Here is a 19,857-nt window from a genome sequence, read left to right on the forward strand (position 1 = left end):
ACAGGCAGTCTTGCGGGGGTGGTGGCACTCAGGGCAACGGCAGTCTCCACACAGAGTAAGGTCAGCAGATGAACTGATTTCATTCCTTCAGCCCCTCCCTCCACACATCCGTCTTCCCAGAGGAGGAAAGGGTGCCTTCATTGAGGCAGCTTCACTTCCTGACCAGCCAACAAACCTTGTTGAGGAATTTACGGCATTAATGACGAAAATCAGCCTTAGTTCCAACAGGTGAATTTTCTCACGAATCCATACCACTGCTTTTTAATCCTCCAAGAGGGCTGCAATTTACTTCAAACCCTTTAGAAGGTGTGGTGGCGCACACCTTTAGTCCCAGCACTCGGGAGGCAGAGCCTTCCTGGTCTACAGAGTGAGATCCAGGACAGGCATCAAAACTACACAGAGAAACCCTGTCTCGCGAAAAACCAAAAAGTCAATTGCCCTGGGGGCTGGAAAGACAACTCAACTGTTAAGAGCACTTGTTCTCGTAGAGGACCTTGGTTCCATTCCTGTCACCCAAATAAATGGTGGTTTACAACCAGTTCCAGAGGACTTGACACCCTCTGACCTCTTAGGGGAACCAGATACACATATGGCGCATATACATACATATAGGCAGAACATGCACACACATAAAAAAAAAATCTAAAGTCAATACTTGTACAACTCCCAAAATCTTTTTTTTTTTTTTTAAAGATTTATTTATTTGTTATGTATACAGTGTTCTGCCTGCATCTATGCCTACAGGCCAAAAGAGGGCACCAGATCTCATTACAGATGGTTGTGAGCCACCATGTGGTTGCTGGGAATTGAACTCAGGACCTTTGGAAGAACAACCAGTGCTCTTAACCTCTGAGCCATCTCTCCAGCCCCAAAAATTATTTTTATTTTTATTTTTGAGGTTTTTTCGAGACAGGGTTTCTCTGTGTAGTTTTGTGCCTTTCCTGAAACTCTCTTTGTAAACCAGGCTGGCCTCGAACTCACAGAGATCCGCCTGGCTCTGCCTCCCAAGTGCTGGGATGAAAGGCGTGCGCCACCCCTGCCCGGCTTCCCAAGATCTTTTAGTCCATATTCACTCTCTCTGGCTGGAGAGGAGCTCTTGCCAGGTATGCTGGCACACACCTTTCATCCCAGCACTTTGGGGGCAAATGATGGTGGATCTCTTATGAGTGCCAGGCAGTCTACATAGCAAGTTCTAGAACAGCCAGGGCTACATAGTGAGAGCATGAAAGGAAAGAAAATGAGAAAAAAAACAGACATCCAACACACACACACACACACACATACACACACACACACACACTTTGTTTTTCAAGACAGGGTTTCTCTGTGTCGTCCTGGCTGTACTGGAACTAACTCTGTACATCAGGCTGCCCTCAAAACCCAGAGAGATGCACCTGCCTCTCAAGTGCTGAGGTTAAAGGAGTGTGCCACCAAGAGTCTGGCTATTTCATAAAATGTTAAACATACCCTTACCATGTGACCCAGCAATCCTGACCCTAAATATCTACATCAAGAGAAATGAAAGCAAGGTCCACATTAAATCTAGTACATGGATGATTATAGCAACAGTTTATAAAAGCCAAAAGTCAGAAACAGCCTAAATGTCTATAAATTAATAGTAAATGGACACATAAGCAAAATGTGTTATCTACACTATGAAAATCATTATTTAGCAATAAAGGGAACCCATTAATGGCATATAAAAAAGATGAACCTTAAAAACACCACAATGATAGAATCAGGAAACAAAAGACTACATGTGTGATTTGATTTACATGGAATTTCTATAAGAGGCAAAATATTGCAGAGAAAAACAGTAGTTGCTTGGGGCTATATGTGGGGACTGATTGCAGACACAAGGAACATTTGGAGTGATGGAGAAACCCTGTCTGGAAAAAAACATGAAAACAAAAAAAAAACTGATTGGGCCCCTGACAAGTTTTTTAAAGTGACTGGTCACTACCCAAGCTTCAAGAACTGAAGTCAGCCAGGCAGTGGTGGCACACGCCTTTAATCCCAGCACTTGGGAGGCAGAGCCAGGTGGATCTCTGTGAGTTCAAGGCCAGCCCGGTCTACAGAGTGAGTTCCAGGAAAGGCACAAAGCTACAGAGAGAAACCCTGTCTCAAAAAAACAAAACAAAACAAAACAAAAGAACTGAAGTCAATCCATGGAAACCATGGTGGAAAGAACTGATTCTTACAAGCTATCCTCAAATCTCATAGGTGCACTCATACATATATCACACACAATAATAAATAAAACACAGAGAGAGGTGTTCAGAGAAAGAATAAGACATACCCACACGTTTCAAATTTTTCAAAATAAAGTTTGAAGATGGACCCTAACGGCAACTGTGGAACTAGAAACTACTCCTACCGCTAACCCTATCCAGGAGAAGAGGACTGGTCAGCAGGCCGCTCCCTCAGAACATGACACTAAACACCCCACACCACAGCCCACAGAACCATAGCCAGCTGCTTCATTTTTTTTTTTTTTTTTTTTTTTTTTTTTTTTTTTGAGATAGGGTTTCTCTATGTAGCCTTGGCTGTCCCAGAACTCACTCTGTAGACCAGGCTGGCCTCAAACTCAGAGATCTCTGAGTTTGCCTCTGCCTCCCCGAGTGCTGGGATTAAGGGTGTGAGCCACCTCCACTGACCAATGTTTAATAATTTAATACTTGGCTGTGACTACTTACTTTTTTTAAAAAAATTATATTTTATGTATGCGTGCTCTGCATGTATACCTACAGGTCACAAGAGGGCATCAGATCCTATTATAAGATAGTCATGAGCCACCATGTGGTTGCTGGGAATTGAACTCAGGACCTCTGGAAGAGCAGCCAGTGCTCTTAACCCCTGACCTATCTCTCTAGGCCCATGACTACTTACTTTTAAAGTATGGCACTGAGCCTATGAGGGAAGATAAGAAAAATAAACAGGGGGTTGGGGAGTTAGCTCATTGGCAGCGCACTTGCCTAGCAAGTGCAAGGCCCTGGGTTCGGTCCTCAGCTCTGGGGGAAGATAGATAGATAGATAGATAGATAGATAGATAGATAGATAGATAGATAGATAGATAGATAGATAGATAGACAGACAGATAAAAGTAAACAGGATCATGGCTAGTTACACTGAATAGACAGCAGAAATCTACTGTGCCTTACTGGATACTTGGGTGGCTACAGTGATGATGTATGTGGAACTGCAGGTGATAAGACAGCAATATGCACTTCAGAATATGGAAACAGAAATTGTCAGAGACAAGGACAGATACAAGGAAAGATTAGGACTTCCTCCAAAGACAGTAGTTATCGCCCCATGCAGACAGGGCTAAGTAAAACCGATCCACCACTAAAACAAGTTTGCTGTTTAAGAGGATAATGTCAGCATTCACACAGTAGACCAAAGAAAAAGCAAGCCTCATCAAAGCAGAGTGGGCTGCTTTTACATTCGGCTCCATCTAAATGTTCCTACGGTACACAAGTCTCCTTTGCCTTTGTCATGCACTTCTATTTTCATTCTTTTTACTTTTTGCTAGAGTGTCCAGTATTCCAAAGAATTATAGCACATATCACCCCCAGGATCAATAAATGTGGTCCTGGCCCACTCAGTAACTGCTAAGCAGAATTACCATTACAAACACATTTTACTTTTCCATGGCATTCAAAAAGGAACTTGCATTTCTATACCTTAATAAGAAAAATACATTTATGTACTTTATCAATTTATATATTTGTCTGGTTTTCTGAGACAGGGTCTATGTAGACCAGGCTGGCCTTGAATCCAGATCCTCTGGGATTAAAGGTATATGCCACCACACTTGGCCTAGTTTTGGTTATTTGGAGACAAAGTCTTAGTGTCTACTCTAAAGCTGCTTTGAACTCATGGAGCTTCTCCATCAATCTTCTAGATGCTGGTATGTATTACGGGCACCTGACACTGCATCCTCAAAATTCAAACTCTCCCTCAGAATTTGGTTTAAAGCACTGATTTTTATTTTTCTAAAAGTTTGGCTGGGCATGATGGTGCATGCCTTCAATCCCTGCACTGGACAGGCAGACAGACCTCTGAGTTTGTGACCAACCTGGTCTACATAGAGTTCCAAGACAGCCAGGACGCCATAGCAAGGAGGAGAGCAATGGCCTGGATATGCACAATAGATGACGATCACCACCACCACCACCGGGACTGGACACACGGTTCAGTGGGTAAGAGCAGGGGACCCAAGTTTAATTCACGGCACCACACGGTGGGTTCCCAACTGTCTCTAACTTGAGTTCCCCTGGGAAACTGGCACACATGTGGAGGTCAGAAGACAATTTGTGAAGTCAGTTATCTGCTTTTAGTTTTCTCTCTCTCTCTCTCTCTCTCTCTCTCTCTCTCTCTCTCTCTCTCTTTTTAAAACAGGGTCTCACAACGTAGCCCTGACTATCCTGGAACTCACTATATAGACATGTTTGCCTAGCACAGAGATCTACCAGCCTCTGCCTTCCAAGTGCTGCACCAGAAAGTCCAGTTATTTGTACTTTAAAGTCAGTTCCAGGAATCAAACTTTGGTTGTGGTCAGGCTTATATAGCTAAGCATCTTTACCCAATGGCAATCTTGCCAGTCCTGTTATTTTTTTTTTTTTAAAGATGTATTTATTTATTATGTATACAGTGTCCTGCCTGCATGTATACCTGCAGGCCAGAAGAGGGTGCCAGATCTCATTACAGATGGTTGTGAGCCACCATGTGGTTGCTGGGAATTGAACTCAGGACCTTTGGAAAAGCAAGCAGTGCTCTTAACCTCTGAGCCATCTCTCCAGCCCCCAGTCCTGTTTTTTTGTAACTGGAGTTACAAAGGGTTGTCGAGAACTCAATCCGATCTCTAGAAGGGCACCCTGGGCTCTTAACAGCTGAGTCAACTCTCCAGCCTCTGTTTGTTTGTGACATAACATTTGTTATACAGTTCTGCCTTATGGCAAGACTAGAAATTGATATGTAGACTGGCTAGCCTTGAATGTAAGTTGATTCTTCTGGCTCTACCGTGTGAGTGCTAGATTATAGGTGTATGCCACCATACCTAGCTAGAATTTTAACTATTTTTGTTTTGTTTTGTTTTTCTAGACAGGGTTTCTCTGTGTAACTTTGGCACCTTTCCTGGAACTCACTCTGTAGCCCAGGCTGGCCTTGAACTCACAGAGATCTGCCTGCCTGTGCCTCCCGAGTGCTGGGATTAAAGGCATGCGCCACCTCTGCATGGCTCAGCCACTAGTTCTTACCTCTACGAAATCCTCAGACTCAAGAGAATGAGTTCCTGCTTCTTCACGCCTTACATACCTTTCTGTGTCCTGCCATATTACTTCCTGGGATTAAAGGAATGTGTCACCACGGCCTGACTGTTTCTGTCATCTGGCACGGTGTGGCCTTGAACTCACAGAGGTCCAGATGGATCTCTGTTTCCCCAGTGATAGGATTAAAGATGTGTGCCACCACTGTTGGGCCTCTATGTCTAATCTAGTGGCTGGCTCTGTTCTCCGATCCCTAGGCAAGTTTATTAGGGTACACACTATATCACTATAGTAGGCAGCTGGGGAGAGAGTTCAGTGGAGAAAGTGCTTGCCAAACAAGTACGAAGACCAGAGCTTGGATCCTCGGCACCCTTTTAAGCACAGAGCAGGCTTTGTAGCCTACCTATACTCCCAGCATGCTCAAGAGGCCCACAGATGGTATCCTTAGGGCAGACTGACGATCAAACTCTGAGTTCAAAGACCCTAACTCCCTATATAAGGTGTAGAATCATTGGGAAGAATAACTGGACCTCTTGTCTCCACAGGAATGCGCGCACACACACCCATGTCTGTCCATACACACTTTGAACATGCATGCATACATGAATATACCACAAATGAGAAAAAAAATGTAAAAAGGGTGGATATACCCTCAATTTTATGGGTGACTTGAAGAACCTTTTATAGGATCAAAGATGGGGTTAGAGCAGAAATCAGTTACAGTCCATCCTTCCTGCCTTTCTTCCCTTTTTCGGTGACCCTCAATACTATAACAAGATGGATCAGATGCTGACAGGGACCTTTCCAGCCAGTGTGAAGGAAGCGAGCTCACTTATGTTGTCATTTACCATACACAATACTCTACATTACCTACCATACACAATACTCTACATTACCTATAGCCTCAATCCAATACAGCATCTCCAGATCTTTATTTCAGAAAACATTTAGCTACAAATGTCAAAAAGTATTGTTTCTGAGCATCTGTACTTCAACAAGGAAACAGGCAAACATCTATTATCTTTTATACTCTGTGTCTGTAAAGGAAATTGAAAAGAAATCTCCTTAACACAGGCTCAATTATGTCCAGCAACAGGAGAGTCAAGTTTTCCTTTCTGATTTTAAAGAACTGGTAAACATGCCACTAATTTTATTCCTGCTTCACAAACAAGGTTAAGGAATGAAGAGCAGAGACCACAATATTTAGCATTTAGGTATATAACGTTAAGATTTCTTCACTGAGATGTAATGACATCTATACAAGTATTTCAGTTGTTATTACCAGCAAGTGGTTCCAAACTTAGCAAGTAAAATGTTCTAGAGCAGTGGTTCTCAACCTTCCTAATGCTATGATGCCTTAATACAGTTACTCATTTGTGGTGACCCTCCGATCATAAAATGTGGCCTTTTATGGAGACAGTCTGTTACTGGGAGTGGGCTTTGTGCTCTCAAAAAGCCCATTCCAAGCCCAATGTCTCTCTTCCTGTGGCCTGGGGATCAGGATGGAGAACTCTCAGCTAGTTTGCCAGCATCATGTCTGCCTGCATGCTGCCATGCTTCCCACCTTGATGACAATTGGACTAAACCTCTGAAACTGTAAGCCAGTCCCCAGTTAAATGTTTTCTTTTAGAGGAGTTGACATAGTCATGGGGTCTCTTCCAACAACAGAAGAGAGACTAAGACAGTAACACTTCTGTCAACAAAGCTTCAGTTCAGAGCTTAGTTTTCTTCCGGCAAGTCCAATAGCAATTTGATTCTGGGCATAGAAACTCTGTGACTTGCTGCCCTATTCTAGGTTTCAATTTTATTCACTGTATTTTTACCACTAGGTTCTTAACAGAGAGAATGCTTTAGTGAAATTATTTTTCAATCACAAATTCCAAGTCCACCTCAAGTCTGTTAGTAAACAACACACAAATTTCTTTCCTAGCGCCCACCACGTCCCAACCTCCTCAAAAATTCAAGCAAGTTGTTATTAAAATTTTAGTTCCTTGAGTAAACATCTGTATCCCTTGCCTAGAATGAACTGAAAATACCAAGGAAGAGAAAGTTGCTCCTTAAGGAAACTGAAAGCACAACAGACATCCGGGACCTCTCTAAGAGCCAAGTGTCTTTGGAGTAAATTTTTAAAGAAAATTCTTGAAGTTGAGAAGTATGAGTTGACATCCTAGGGCACTTAGATAGGATATGTTTAGTATTCAAAGTATTAATGTATAGAACATACTAGTTTTAAGGAGGAATCAAGGCACACACTGAATCATTTCTGCTCCTGACAATACCTCAAGAAAATCCATGACCACGATCAGTTGCTTCTTCCTTTCCTAGTTACCTATAGCTGTTCAAACTATCTATCCTCAAAGACAAGTAGGCATCAAAAGTTGCAATTAAAAATTTTCCCCAAGAAAAGATCAATCCAGCAGCCCACCATAACTGTCAACAGCCCTTCCCACACTTACCAGTGCCATAGGGAGGATGCAGCCGATGGCAGTGAGCATCAACGGCCTGAAAAAATACAGGTGGTAGTTTCAATTTTTATTTAAAATTCTTACTTGCCAACTGCCTGAAAGCTTTTAAGGCTACACCAGTAGGTCTTCATGCCTCATCCAGTTAAACCACTTTGTGGTCCAATCACATTTGTTAACAAAATAAAAGTAGTTACTAAACAGCCAAGATGAAGAAAAGGTGAGGCAGCTTCTGGACCTGGGGTAGAAAGGGAAAACTAATTTAAAAGATCAAGATGAATGGACGAGGGTCTTAGTTGAGTGGGAAAACAGGAGGGAGATAAAGTAATAAAGGGGTAAGAGAAGAAGGGAGGTTAAGGCAGAGACAAAGGAAATGAACAGCAGCCTAGCATAAGGCGAGTCCGCACAAGCAGTGGCAGTGGTAGTGATGTCCCACTGACTACAGGCAAGGCTCAGCCCTGAGTCTACTGAAGTCCCCCATACTTCACACCTGCATACTCTCGGTGGTAAAAGGTCAGCTCTTAGGCTGACAACTCTGCTCCCATTCACTTTTCTTTACAGATCCATAGAGAGGACTTGTAACTAACTGGGACATCCGCATGTAAACATGCTTTCAAAATCCGATAAATTTGAAATTTGAAGATTGCTAACTGGTCTAAGCGAACTCATTCCTAACAACTATGGTCTCTATTCATTTAAATCAACACAAAAAAACAAACAAACAAACCAAACCTCCAAAGATTTCACTCAAAAGGATTTATGCAAAATATGAGAAAATAGGAAAGTTACTATTCTTTTACTATGAGATTTTTGTTTTTTAAGACAGGGTCTTATGTAGCCCAGGCTGGCCTCTTGCTCTATAGCAATGATGACCTTGAACTACTGATGCTCCTGCCTCCAGCGCCCAAGTGCTGAGATTATAGGTGTGTGTTACCAGTCCTAGTTTATGTGATGCTGAGGATCAAATTGAGGGATTTGAGCATGTCAGCTAACTGAACTACGTCCCTCACACCTTGAGGGCATTTTCTAGAATTATGAACAATTCCTAACATTTACAAAAGTGAACACTGAAGTTACTTATTCATTACCCTGCTCTAACATCCACTTGTGACTAGGCCCACTGTGTCTCCATTATAACCCTGTTCTCACCCTCCAGATTACTTCAAAACAAATGCCCATGAGTTTATTTTTTTAGGGTTCATTCAACTGAAAAATTCCTGACAACTTAGTACAAGGTGGGCTGCAGCTCCTTCTAAAATTCTGACAGCTTTCTGAGGAACAGCATATACAACAGCTGCCATTTCAGCACATGAAGTTCATCATATCCAGCAACCACAGTAAAAAGAACTATAGATGGTGTCTGTAGAAAATGAACCAAACATAGTAGGACTAAAAACTTGAGTCTGCTCTTGTAACCACAATCCATCTTATCCAAAAATGACTCCAATGTTTTGCCTCTTTCAGCTAGCTAAGGTAGAGCATACTAAATACTAACCAGCTAGCTACACCGTCTCTTTGCTCTCTTCTCCAGAGAGGATACCCCAAAGGCTTACATATACTACTGCCTTAGCAATCAATCCCCTTTGCTAGGCTCAAGTCACAGAACCTTTTACTGTTACATTAAACTTTGTAAACAGGAAGAAACAGAACTGATGCTCTTTTAAAGCAGTGTAGCCCCTACCCTCTTTAAATGTTTCCTTTTCTGCCATACCTAAGCACCCACAACAAAGGGCCAGAACTGCTCCCAGGCTATTACCACCTACCTGTTGTGGTTTACTCTCTAGTAACTATAAACCTATATCCTATTGAATGCAAGAAGTTTCCAGGTCCTTCCCAGCACTCAGTGATCCAGCTGGTGAGACCAAATACTGCCCCTCTGAGGACAGTAAGAATGGATGGTGCACTGGATAGTCTAATATTAACTTGATACACAAACTAGAGTTATCTGAAAGGAGGTAATTTTAATTAAGAAAATGCCTCCATAAGATCTCGCTGTATGGCATTTTCTTTTCTTCAGTTTGTGGTTTTTTGTTTTGGTTTTTCGAGACAGAGTTTCTCTGTGTAGTATTTGTGCCTGTCCTGGATCTTGCTCTGTAGACCAGGCTGGCCTCGAACTCACCGAGATCTGCTTGGCTCTGCCTCCCAAGTACTGGGATTAAAGACATGTGCCACCTTGAGTCCAGGCATTTTCTTAGTGATTGATGGGGGAGGGCCCAGCCTATTGTGGGTGGTTCCATTCCTGGGCTGGTAGTCCTAACTTTTATGAGAAAGTAGAGGGAGCAAGCTAGTAAGTAGCACCCCTTCATGGCTTCTGCATCAGCTCTACCTCCAGATTCCTTTACTGACTTCCTTTGATGATGAACAGTGATATGCGAGTGTAGGCCAAATAACCCTTTCCTCCCCAGCTTGCTTTTTGGTCAGTGTTTTTGTCACAGGAATAGTAATCGTAACTAAGACAGATGGAGAGCTAACAACCCCAAAAGTTTCAAGAAGGCAAAAATCAGTGAGAGGACAACAGAAAGGAGTCATGCAGGCTGGAGCCAAAAAAGCCACTTAAGTTTTCCAACAGAATAAGTTAATCAGAAGCATTTGCAGTGGATCTACCATTGCAGAAGTAGAAATATGGGAAAGATCATGATCAAGATACAATGTTTGAAAAAAATTAACCAGAAATATGAAGCAGAAGTAGAAAGACTACTATTTAAGCCTCTTCTCTCACTATTCTTAAAAAAAAAAAAAAAAAAGTGGGCAAAGAAATTAAAAGTGTGAAATTATCTTAAGGTAGAAGAAGTCAAACTATTTCCATTGCCTTCTCTTTCAGCATCTATTTGAACATTAAAACAACAGAAGATGGCTAAGAATGTAGCTTAGTTGGTAGAGTGCTTGCTTAGTGTGCTAGACACCCTGGTTCAATTCTCAGGCATGTGTAGTAAATACCAGGTACGGTAGGGCACACGTCTGTAATTCTAGCATTCGCGAATACAGAAGAATACGAAATTCAACACTACCTTAGCTGCTTAAGTTTGAATCCAGCCTGGGTTACAAGACCTTCTGCCTAAAACAAAACCTACAAAAGACATTCAGGAAATGTTTACTGAAAATTTTTTTAGGCAGTCACTACCAACAGACCTGAGGTTCAGTTGAGTCTGCCCCCTGGCCTTTTTTTATTTTTTTTATGTTTTGGTTTTTCGGGACAGGGTTTCTCTGTGTAGCTTTGCACCTTTTCCTGGAACTCACTTGGTAGCCCAGGCTGGCCTCGAACTCACAGAGATCTGTCTGGCTCTGCCTCCCAAGTGCACCAAGTGCACCACCACCGCCACCCGGCAAGTCTGCCCCCTTTTGACTCAGAAGATGTTACTTTTTTTTTCTTCTTCTTTCTGTGTTTCTTCAAATGGTGGCCAAATCTAAGGATGATACTTTGGGCTTCCTTACTCGTCTCTCAAGCCTCACTCAACTCTGCCATGTGGCTGATCTTTGTGATGTCTTAACTCCCAAATATCACAGGCATGATTTCTAGGCTACATATTAATATTATTCTCCTCTGAAACCTCTTGAGCCCAGCCCCAGTTAAAATCACCCTTAATACCACTGTCTTCCATGCTCCAAATAGTATGGTCCATTAGACCCTGCTTAAAGTCTCCAATTTCTTTTCTAGTCCAAAGTCCCAAATTATTCCATATTCCCCAGGCAAAAACATGGTCAGGCCTATCACAACAATTCCCCAGCTCCTGGTACCAACTTTCCCCCCCCCCCCCCCCTGAGACAGAGTTTCTGTTTAGTTTTGGTGCCTGTCCTGGAACTCACTCTGTAGCCCAGGCTGGCCTCAAACTCACAGAGATATGCCTGGCTCTGCCTCCTAAGTGCTAGGATTAAAGGTTTGCATCACCACTGCCCGGCCTTTTAAATTTAATTTTTTTTAAAGATTTATTTTATGTATATGGTGCTCTATCTGCATATACACCTGCATGCCAGAAGATGGCATCAAATCCCATTATAGATGGCTTTCTTTTTTTAAAAAAAAGATTTATTTATTATGTATACAGAAGAGGGCGCCAGATCTCATTACAGATGGTTGTGAGCCACTACGTGGTTGCTGGGAATTGAACCCAGGACCTCTGGAAGAGAAGTCAGTGCTGTTAAACACTGAGCCATCTCTCCAGCCCACCAACTTCTATCTTAGTTTGGCTTTTATTGCTGTGAAGAGACACCATGACTACAGCAACTCTTATAAAGGCAACTATTTTATGCTGGCTTATAGTTAAGAGTTTAGTCCATTGTCATTATTATGGGAAGCATGGCAGCACAAAAGGCAGACACGGGACTGGAGAGCTCTATTTCTGGATCAGCAGGCAGCAAGAACAAAGCCACTGGGCCTGGCTTGAGTTTCTGAAACCTCAAAGACCACCTCCAGTGACACACTTCCTCCACTAAGGCCACCTGTCCTAATCCTTTCAAATAAGGCCACTACCTATAAGCCTATTGGGGCCATTTTCATTCAAACCAACATGGCCTCCCAAGTGCTGGAATGACAGATGTGTGCCACCATGGCAAACTTTGGATCATGTGCAATTTTTTCTGCTTTACATGAAAAGTCTAACTGTCCCCACATCCCTGTTGTACTAGTTCCATAGATTACTTCACATATCCTGTTTGCCAGGTTCTTCATTTAATGGGATGCCACCTTGCTCCTATTCTTAGAGAAGTTTCTACTGACAGCTGGAGTGATGGATCAGCAGTCTTCCAGAAGACCCAGCTTTGATTTCCAGCACTCATATGGTGGCTCACAACTATCTCTAACTCCAGTCTCAGGAGACTCAATGCTCTCTCTTCTGGTCTCCATGGGCAACAGATACATAGTGCACATACTTAACGTGGAAATCAAACACCTAGACACATAAAATTAAAATTTTTCTTATTTTGTTTTTCAAGACAGGTTTTCTCTGTGTGTAGCTTTGGTTGTCCAGGAAATTAACCTGTAGACCAGGCTGGCCTCAAACTCACAGGTATCTGCCTGCCTCTGCCTCCCAAGTGCTGAGATTAAAGGTGTGGGCCACCACTGCCTGTCTTAAAAGAGTATTCTTAAAAGTTTCTACTGGGCCGGGCGGTGGTGGCACACGCCTTTAATCCCAGCACTTGGGAGGCAGAGCCAGGTGGATCTCTGTGAGTTCGAGGCCAGCTTGGTCTACAGAGCAAGATCCAGGAAAGGCACAAAGCTACACTGAGAAACCCTGTCTTAAAAAACCAAAAAAAAAAAAAAAAAAAAAAAAGTTTCTACTGGATCTTCCAACATTACTAAGTGCTGGAATTACAGGCTGCTGCCACAACCCCTGGTTTTATGTGGTGTGAGGGACTGAACCTAGTGCTTTGTGCATGCTAAGGCAAACACTCCACACAGAATACCTTCCTCCCCAGCCCGTGTCAACAGTTATAGGGAAGATTGGAGGCTAGGTGGCACTTGTCTATGATCTCAGCATTTAGAAAGCTAAGACAAGAGGCTCACCTTCAATTTGAGGCAAAGCTACATACAAGACTGTGTATCTGAAGAGGAGTAGGAAGATGTAGGGTGCTTCATTATAGTATCATTAAAATTCAAAACAGAAGCCGGATGGTGGTAGTCCATACCTTTAATCCCAGCACTTGGGAGGCAGAGGCAGAAGGATCTCTGTGAGTTCAAGGCCACTCTGGTCTACAGAGTAAGTTCCAGGACAGTCAAGGCTACACAGAGAAACTATCTCAAACAACAACAAAAAAAATTCAAAACACTTAAAAGATTCTTATTTTTAATTATGTGTATATGGGTGTGTGCGTGTGCGTGTGCGTGTGCGTGTGTGTGTGTGTGTGTGTGTGTGTGTGTATGTATGAGTATGTATGTGCATATGTGTGCAGGTGGTTGTAAACTGTCCGATGGAGGTGCCAGAACCTGAACTAGAGCCCTCTGCAAGAACAGTACTAGCTAGCTCTTAACTACTGACTACAGATATAATTTGCCATCTTTCCAGTTACTATAAAAAGGAAATAGAAAGAACTCACTTGTATCTTGACAAAGTAATAAGTAGTTACATTTAGACATCAAAAATATCACAAAATGAGACAGCAAGATGGTTCAGCGGATGAAGGGCACTTTCCACCAAACCTGATGAATTGAGTTTAATACCCAGGCCCCACATCTTAGAAAGAAAGAAGCCATTCTTTGTCTTCTGATCTCAATACCTGTGTCATGAGCACACACACAAACAAAAGTAATACAAAATATTAAAGGAAGTCTAGCCAACTTATAAGAATAATTGGTGCAGTCCACAGCAAACTCCCACTGACTACAAAATCTGCACATTCTGAATGCTGACAACATCGTATTCAGCAGCTAATGCATGCAACTTCTCCTGCTTCACTCCAGTAACTTGAATCATTTCACCTTAAAAGAAAAATCTTACATAAATATAACATTAAGGCCTGGACCTCACTCCTGAAGATTCTATTCAGTTATGACTTTAGTTTCAAGTTCCTACTGCCAAAACTAATTCTGATATGTACCATAAGCTAGAAACCATGGTCTGTTATATCATCTCTACCTATCACCTGGATTTATGCAAAAACAAACCTTTTGACAAGTACATTCTGTTTACAAATAAGAACATACAAAAGTATAGCTTCCAGCACTGGGTGTTTTCACTTCCTTGTTCTTTCTTTCTTTCTTTCTTTTCTTTTTTTTTTTTTTTTTTTGGATAGGGTATCTCTACATAGTCACTGAGGTCCAGAAATCATTTTGTAGACCTTGCTGGCTTCAAACTCAGAGATCCGCTTGCCTCTGCCTCCCAAGTACTAGGATTAAAGGCATGTGCCACACACCCAGCTTAATTTTTTAAGTTTGTGTATTTATCAACCTTAGTCATAGGTATCATCAATAAGCAATACTTGTACTTAAAGACTATAATACAACCAAGCTATTTATATATTTATTTATTTTTAAGGCAGAGTCTCACTATGTAACTTTGGCTATCCTGGAACTCAGAAATCCACCTGCTTCTGCCTCAGGAGTCCTGGAATTAAAGGCATTTTTATCAGGCACTGACATGTAAAGAAAAACTGAATCTTATGCCCTGTGGTGGTGGTGCAGGCCTTTAATCCCAGTACTTAGGAGGCAGATCTCTGAGTTTTAGGCCATGATCTATACAGTGAATTCTAGGTCAGCCAGGGCTACATAATGAAACTATGCTGGATAGTTATCTAAAAGGAGGGAACATCAATTAAGAAAATGCCTCCATAAGATAGAGCAGCTATAGGTCATTTTCTTAATTAGTGATCGATGGGGGAGGGCCCAGCCCATTGTCGGTGGTTCCATCCCTGGGCTGAAGGTCCCTAGGTTCTACTAGAAAGCAGGTGGAGCAAGCCAGTAAGCAGCACCTCTTCATGGCCTCTGCATCAGCCCCTGCCTTCAGGTTCCTGTCCTGACTTCCTTCAATGATTGACTACAAGCCAAATAAACCCTTTCTCCCCGAACTTGTGTTTTGGTCATGCTGTTACATTACAGCAACAGAAACCCTAACTAGGACAGAGACCTAGTGAGATGCTCTCTTAAGAAAAAGCAAAAAACAGTGGGAAGACCCCAGTATTAACCTCTACCCTTCCTGCATGCACTCAAAGTCAGACGTGGTGGCTCATGCATATAATACTAGCACTTAGGAGATCAAAGTGGGAAGACTGTCATGAACTCAAGATTGGCCTGAGCTACATAGTAAGTTCTAAGCCACCCAGAGCTAATCCTAGCACTCAGGCAGGGGCAGGCAGATCTCTGTGAGTTCAAGGCCAGCCTGGTCTACGAGCAAGATCCAGGACAGGCACCTAAACTACACAGAGAAACCTTGTCTCGAGAAACCAAAACAAACAAACAAGTAAGTAAATAAGTGAGAAGTGTGGGTGGCGGGGAGGTGGCTGATATGATAGTTCCACTGGTCAAGGCCCCTGCTGCCAAGTCTGATGATGTGAGTTCACAATGAGACCTGTCCTGAAAGTTGTCCACTGACTTCCACGAGCACCATGTGCACCCCCCACTCCCATGCACATTAAATAAAGAATGAATTGTTTTAAAAAGAAGGGAGAGGGGAAGAAAGGAGTACAGAAATTGTCAGTCAGCCCTCCCAGATAGAGACAATTTGCGCACAGCTAGCTCTGTTCTATTTCCACACACGTTCTTATCCCATTTGTACTTCTCCACTAAGGTTAGAACATGGGGTTTTCACTGTAAAGATGTGTGTTTATAAAGATTTGTAATACTCCAAAGAAGAGAGACAGATCTCATGTCTTTGTGCAGTTTAAGTAGCAATGCTCAGAAGACAGCAGTTCAGAAAGAACAGGAGAAGCGTCTGCTTTTTTAATCTGTACTTTGTTCAGTCTTTCCTATTTCTTCCTCTTTTTGGACGGACAACTCAAATCTCTCAAGTTTTTCTTAGACTAATAGATAAAGTAAAATACAGACAACTAATCGGAAACCTACGTCAGAAGAAAATCAAGTCTGTCTTGGTAATAAGGATCCCCACATGAACTCAGCACTTTGTCAGGTGGAGTCAACAGAAGCAGGGGACCAAACAAACAGCACAACAGTCAATCAAAGCCCCGAGGAACAGGTACCTTGTCCTCTGTCCTCTCCTGGCCCCTGCCAAAAAAAAAAATCAATTGTTTTTGTTTTAGTGGGCCCCAGAAGGCGGCACAAGGCATTCTAGTTTTACAAGTGGACAATCCAATAGCATATGCACAATCAGATGCACCAATCTGCAAATGCTGCCAGGAAATCTCAGTGCAATCCCACCATAAGACCCCAACATGTACAATCCTGACAATGGTTTAATTTTTTGCTTTCTTTTTTCTTTTTTTGGTTTTTCGAGACAGGGTTTCTCTGTGTAGTTTTAGTACCTGTCCTGGACCTCACTCTGTAGACCAGGCTGGCCTCGAACTCATAGTGATCTGCCTGACTCTGCCTCCTGAGTGTGGAGATTAAAGGCACAGGTCACCGCCACCCAGCAATTTTTTGTTTTCTCGAGACAGGATTTCTCTGTGTAGCCCTGGCTGTCCTGGAGCTCACTAAGACCAGGCTGGCCTTGAACTCACGGAGATCCTACTGCCTCTGCCTCAGAAATGCTGTAAGAATACATTTTTATGAAACCACAGCCACCATGCAAACATTTTCATCGGTCCAGTCCCACCCCCACTGATGACAAAGCAATGTTTATGAAATACTTATGTGGCAAGCACTTTACACCCACAATCACATTTAATGGTGTGGAGGAGCTATTACAAACTGAAGCTTAGCAATTTTGAGGGACTTGACTGGGGTCACATTATAGTAAATGGCAGAAAAGAATACAATCATATGACCACTCATCCAGGCTATGGACAAAGCCTAAGAGACTTAAGACTACATCCATGAAGATGCTCACAGCAATACAACCAGTCTCTTAAAAACAGTATCAGACCAAGTACTCACCCAAATGTCTGGTGGAGGATATCTGAAGCAAATTATGGTTCAAGAACAAGATAGTATGCTATACAGGCATTTAGAGTAACTGTAAGGACAAAGTTAAAAGCATGGGAACATTTGAAATATGTGTGCTAAGAAAGCAGAGCACACCTTTACATATAATGCATGTGTATGTATACGATTTCTAGAATGTAACGTCCACAAGGAATTTTTATCTATTTGTTCAGAGCTATTTTTCCAGTGCCCCACACACTGCAGGTATTAAATACATAATGGCTGAATAAATGAATTACAGCAAAGTAATATATGTGAACAGGAGCTGAGAGATAACAAGTAAAGAAGAAAACTGTTATTTATTAATTCCCTAAAAGTAAAATTTTGTATATAAACAAATTCAGGATCGGAACATGGGATGTTGTCCTTGTTCACAGTTTCCACTTTCTAAGGCAAACAAAAAGCACAAGAAGACTAACACGGGAAGCTGCCCCACAATGGGAAAGAGAGCTTCTTTTCTGAAGGACAGTGAACATGGTGGCCTGTGATGCCAGGTACACAGCAATTACAATAATCTTTCTGAGGCAGCAAGAAAGTGACAACTTTCAACATGTTGCATTTCGGCAAATCCCAACGTCATGTTGGGATTTGCCAACATTTCTCACCTCCCTTTAAAAATACATATATCAGTAAAACATACAAGATTTTCAGCTTAAAACCACAAATAAGTCAACATACTGGCCATCTATCTGAAACACAAAATTTATTCTAGACTATACTTAAATACAAGCATTCAAAGAAACCTGATATCAAGTCATAACAGAAATCAGATGGCTTCCTATGAATATTCAGTGTTACCAGGCTCAAGTTGAAAACATTCCCAATCAGTAACAAGTAAAATAACAGAAGAAAAAAAATAAGTATGAAGATAATAAAAATATAATGTCTTAAAATACAACTATTCCAGAATAAAAGAAAGTCAATTTAGTAATTAAGTCTTCAGATATTATTCATATATCTGGTGTCACCTAAGAAGTTATCAATGACTCGGGCGACAAAAGCACAGACCCAGATTGTCTTCAACACAACACTAGAAAGACTTCTGTATATAAAGTCAGAAGCCCTAAAAACTCATCCTTTACCCACAAATGGGGAAAAAAATGACCCAGAGGAAGAGTTTAACATGATTTTTACCTACATACTCCTGAAAAGCAAACACTAGATTTTAAAATACATCTAAGCAAAAGAGAGAGGGGCTGGAGCAATGGCTCAGTGGCTAAGGTCACTGACTGTTCTTTCCGAGGTCCCGAGTTCAATTCCCAGCAACCACATGGTAGCTCACAACCATCTTTAATGGGATCTGATTCCCTCTCTTCTGACATGCAGACAGAACACTATATATATAATAAATAAATAAATATTTAAAAAAGAGAGTGAGAGAATCTAGGGAGAGTTACAGAAACTAGGGAACATTTCCCCGGCTCTACTGCAGTTAAAAACTTATGAAGTAAGAAGAGCCATAAATAGTAATAATAACTGGCTTAATTTTCCTATCCACAAGGCTTGACAAGTGAGCACCATACTTCACTGACACTGAAATCCTGAAGTTTTCAAAGTTTCCTTTACCCCAGTAATAGTCCATATTTTATTTCCTTTTTCCCATACATTACAAAGTCTCACGCTAGTACAGAAAGAAGGCAATCTTCTACCTTCCATGAACACTGCCCTGTGGGGTCTGAATGGAATTTTTTTTATTACATATACTTATTTGTGTTTATATATGTGTGTGCATTCATGTGAGTACAGTTATGTGGGGGGGGGGGGGCAGAGAACAATCTGCAGGAGTCAGTTTTCTCCTTCTTCCCTGTGGGTCCTGGGGAAATCAAACTCAGACCATGTGGCTTGGTTAGCAAGCTCCTTTGCCTACTGAGCCATCTTCTTTTTTTTTTCTTTTTTTTCTTTTTTTTTTTTTTTGGTTTTTTCAAGACAGGGTTTCTCTGTGTAACTTTGCGCCTTTTTCTGGAACTCACTTGGTAGCCCAGGCTGGCTCGAACTCACAGAGATTCGCCTGGCTCTGCCTCCCGAGTGCTGGGATTAAAGGCGTGCGCCACCACCGCCCGGCGCCATCTTCTTTTTTAAAAAAAAGATTTATTTATTATGCATACAGTATCATGCCAGAGTGTATGCCTGCAGCCAGAAGAGGACACCAGATCTCATTATAGATGGTTGTGAGCCACCATGTGGTTGCTGGGAATTGAACTCGGGACCTCTGGAAGAGCAGCCAGTGCTCTTAACCACTGGGCCATCTCTCTAATCCCTTTCTACCTCACTTTTAAGGCTCTCCTGTCTCAGTACTAAATTCAGGTAGTTCACTATGGCTCCTGGACTAGATCGAAGTCCAAGTAGACTATTTCTTTTCTCTCTTGCAGCAGGTAGATGGGGCCTTGAATATTTGCTTCTCTGACCATACTTTGAACACGATGCTAAGAGAAGAACACAAAAGGAAAGAGGTATATTTTGCAATTCACCCATCATCATCCATCATATCCCTGACTGAGCCCTATCTGGGGCTCTGCCAAAGCCTGAGCATCTTTCCCTGAACAAATTATTAGCAAATGATTCAAGAACATCCAGGCGTGCTGCTACTATATACCTGTAA

The 19,857-nt window shown here is 42.0% G+C and overlaps 1 protein-coding gene across 14 annotated transcripts in view; it reads right to left on the reverse strand.

The window, feature by feature from the left end:
- The window catches only part of Arih2 (ariadne RBR E3 ubiquitin protein ligase 2), a 53,493-nt gene that overhangs the window by 21,870 nt on the left and 11,766 nt on the right, over positions 1 to 19,857 (reverse strand). For 5 of the 14 annotated variants that reach the window (XM_076577068.1, XM_076577067.1, XM_076577064.1 and 2 more), the window contains one exon: positions 7,727 to 7,772. The exons of the other annotated variants lie outside the window; for them this stretch is intronic. In XM_076577068.1, the coding sequence (XP_076433183.1) occupies positions 7,727 to 7,765 (39 nt within the window). In that variant the 5' untranslated portion in view covers positions 7,766 to 7,772. The remainder of the gene's footprint in view (positions 1 to 7,726; positions 7,773 to 19,857) is intronic. 14 annotated transcript variants of the gene reach the window in all.

The sequence above is a fragment of the Peromyscus maniculatus genome, chromosome 7, assembly GCF_049852395.1.
Source record: "Peromyscus maniculatus bairdii isolate BWxNUB_F1_BW_parent chromosome 7, HU_Pman_BW_mat_3.1, whole genome shotgun sequence".
In the NCBI taxonomy this organism is placed as follows: Eukaryota; Metazoa; Chordata; class Mammalia; order Rodentia; family Cricetidae; genus Peromyscus; species Peromyscus maniculatus.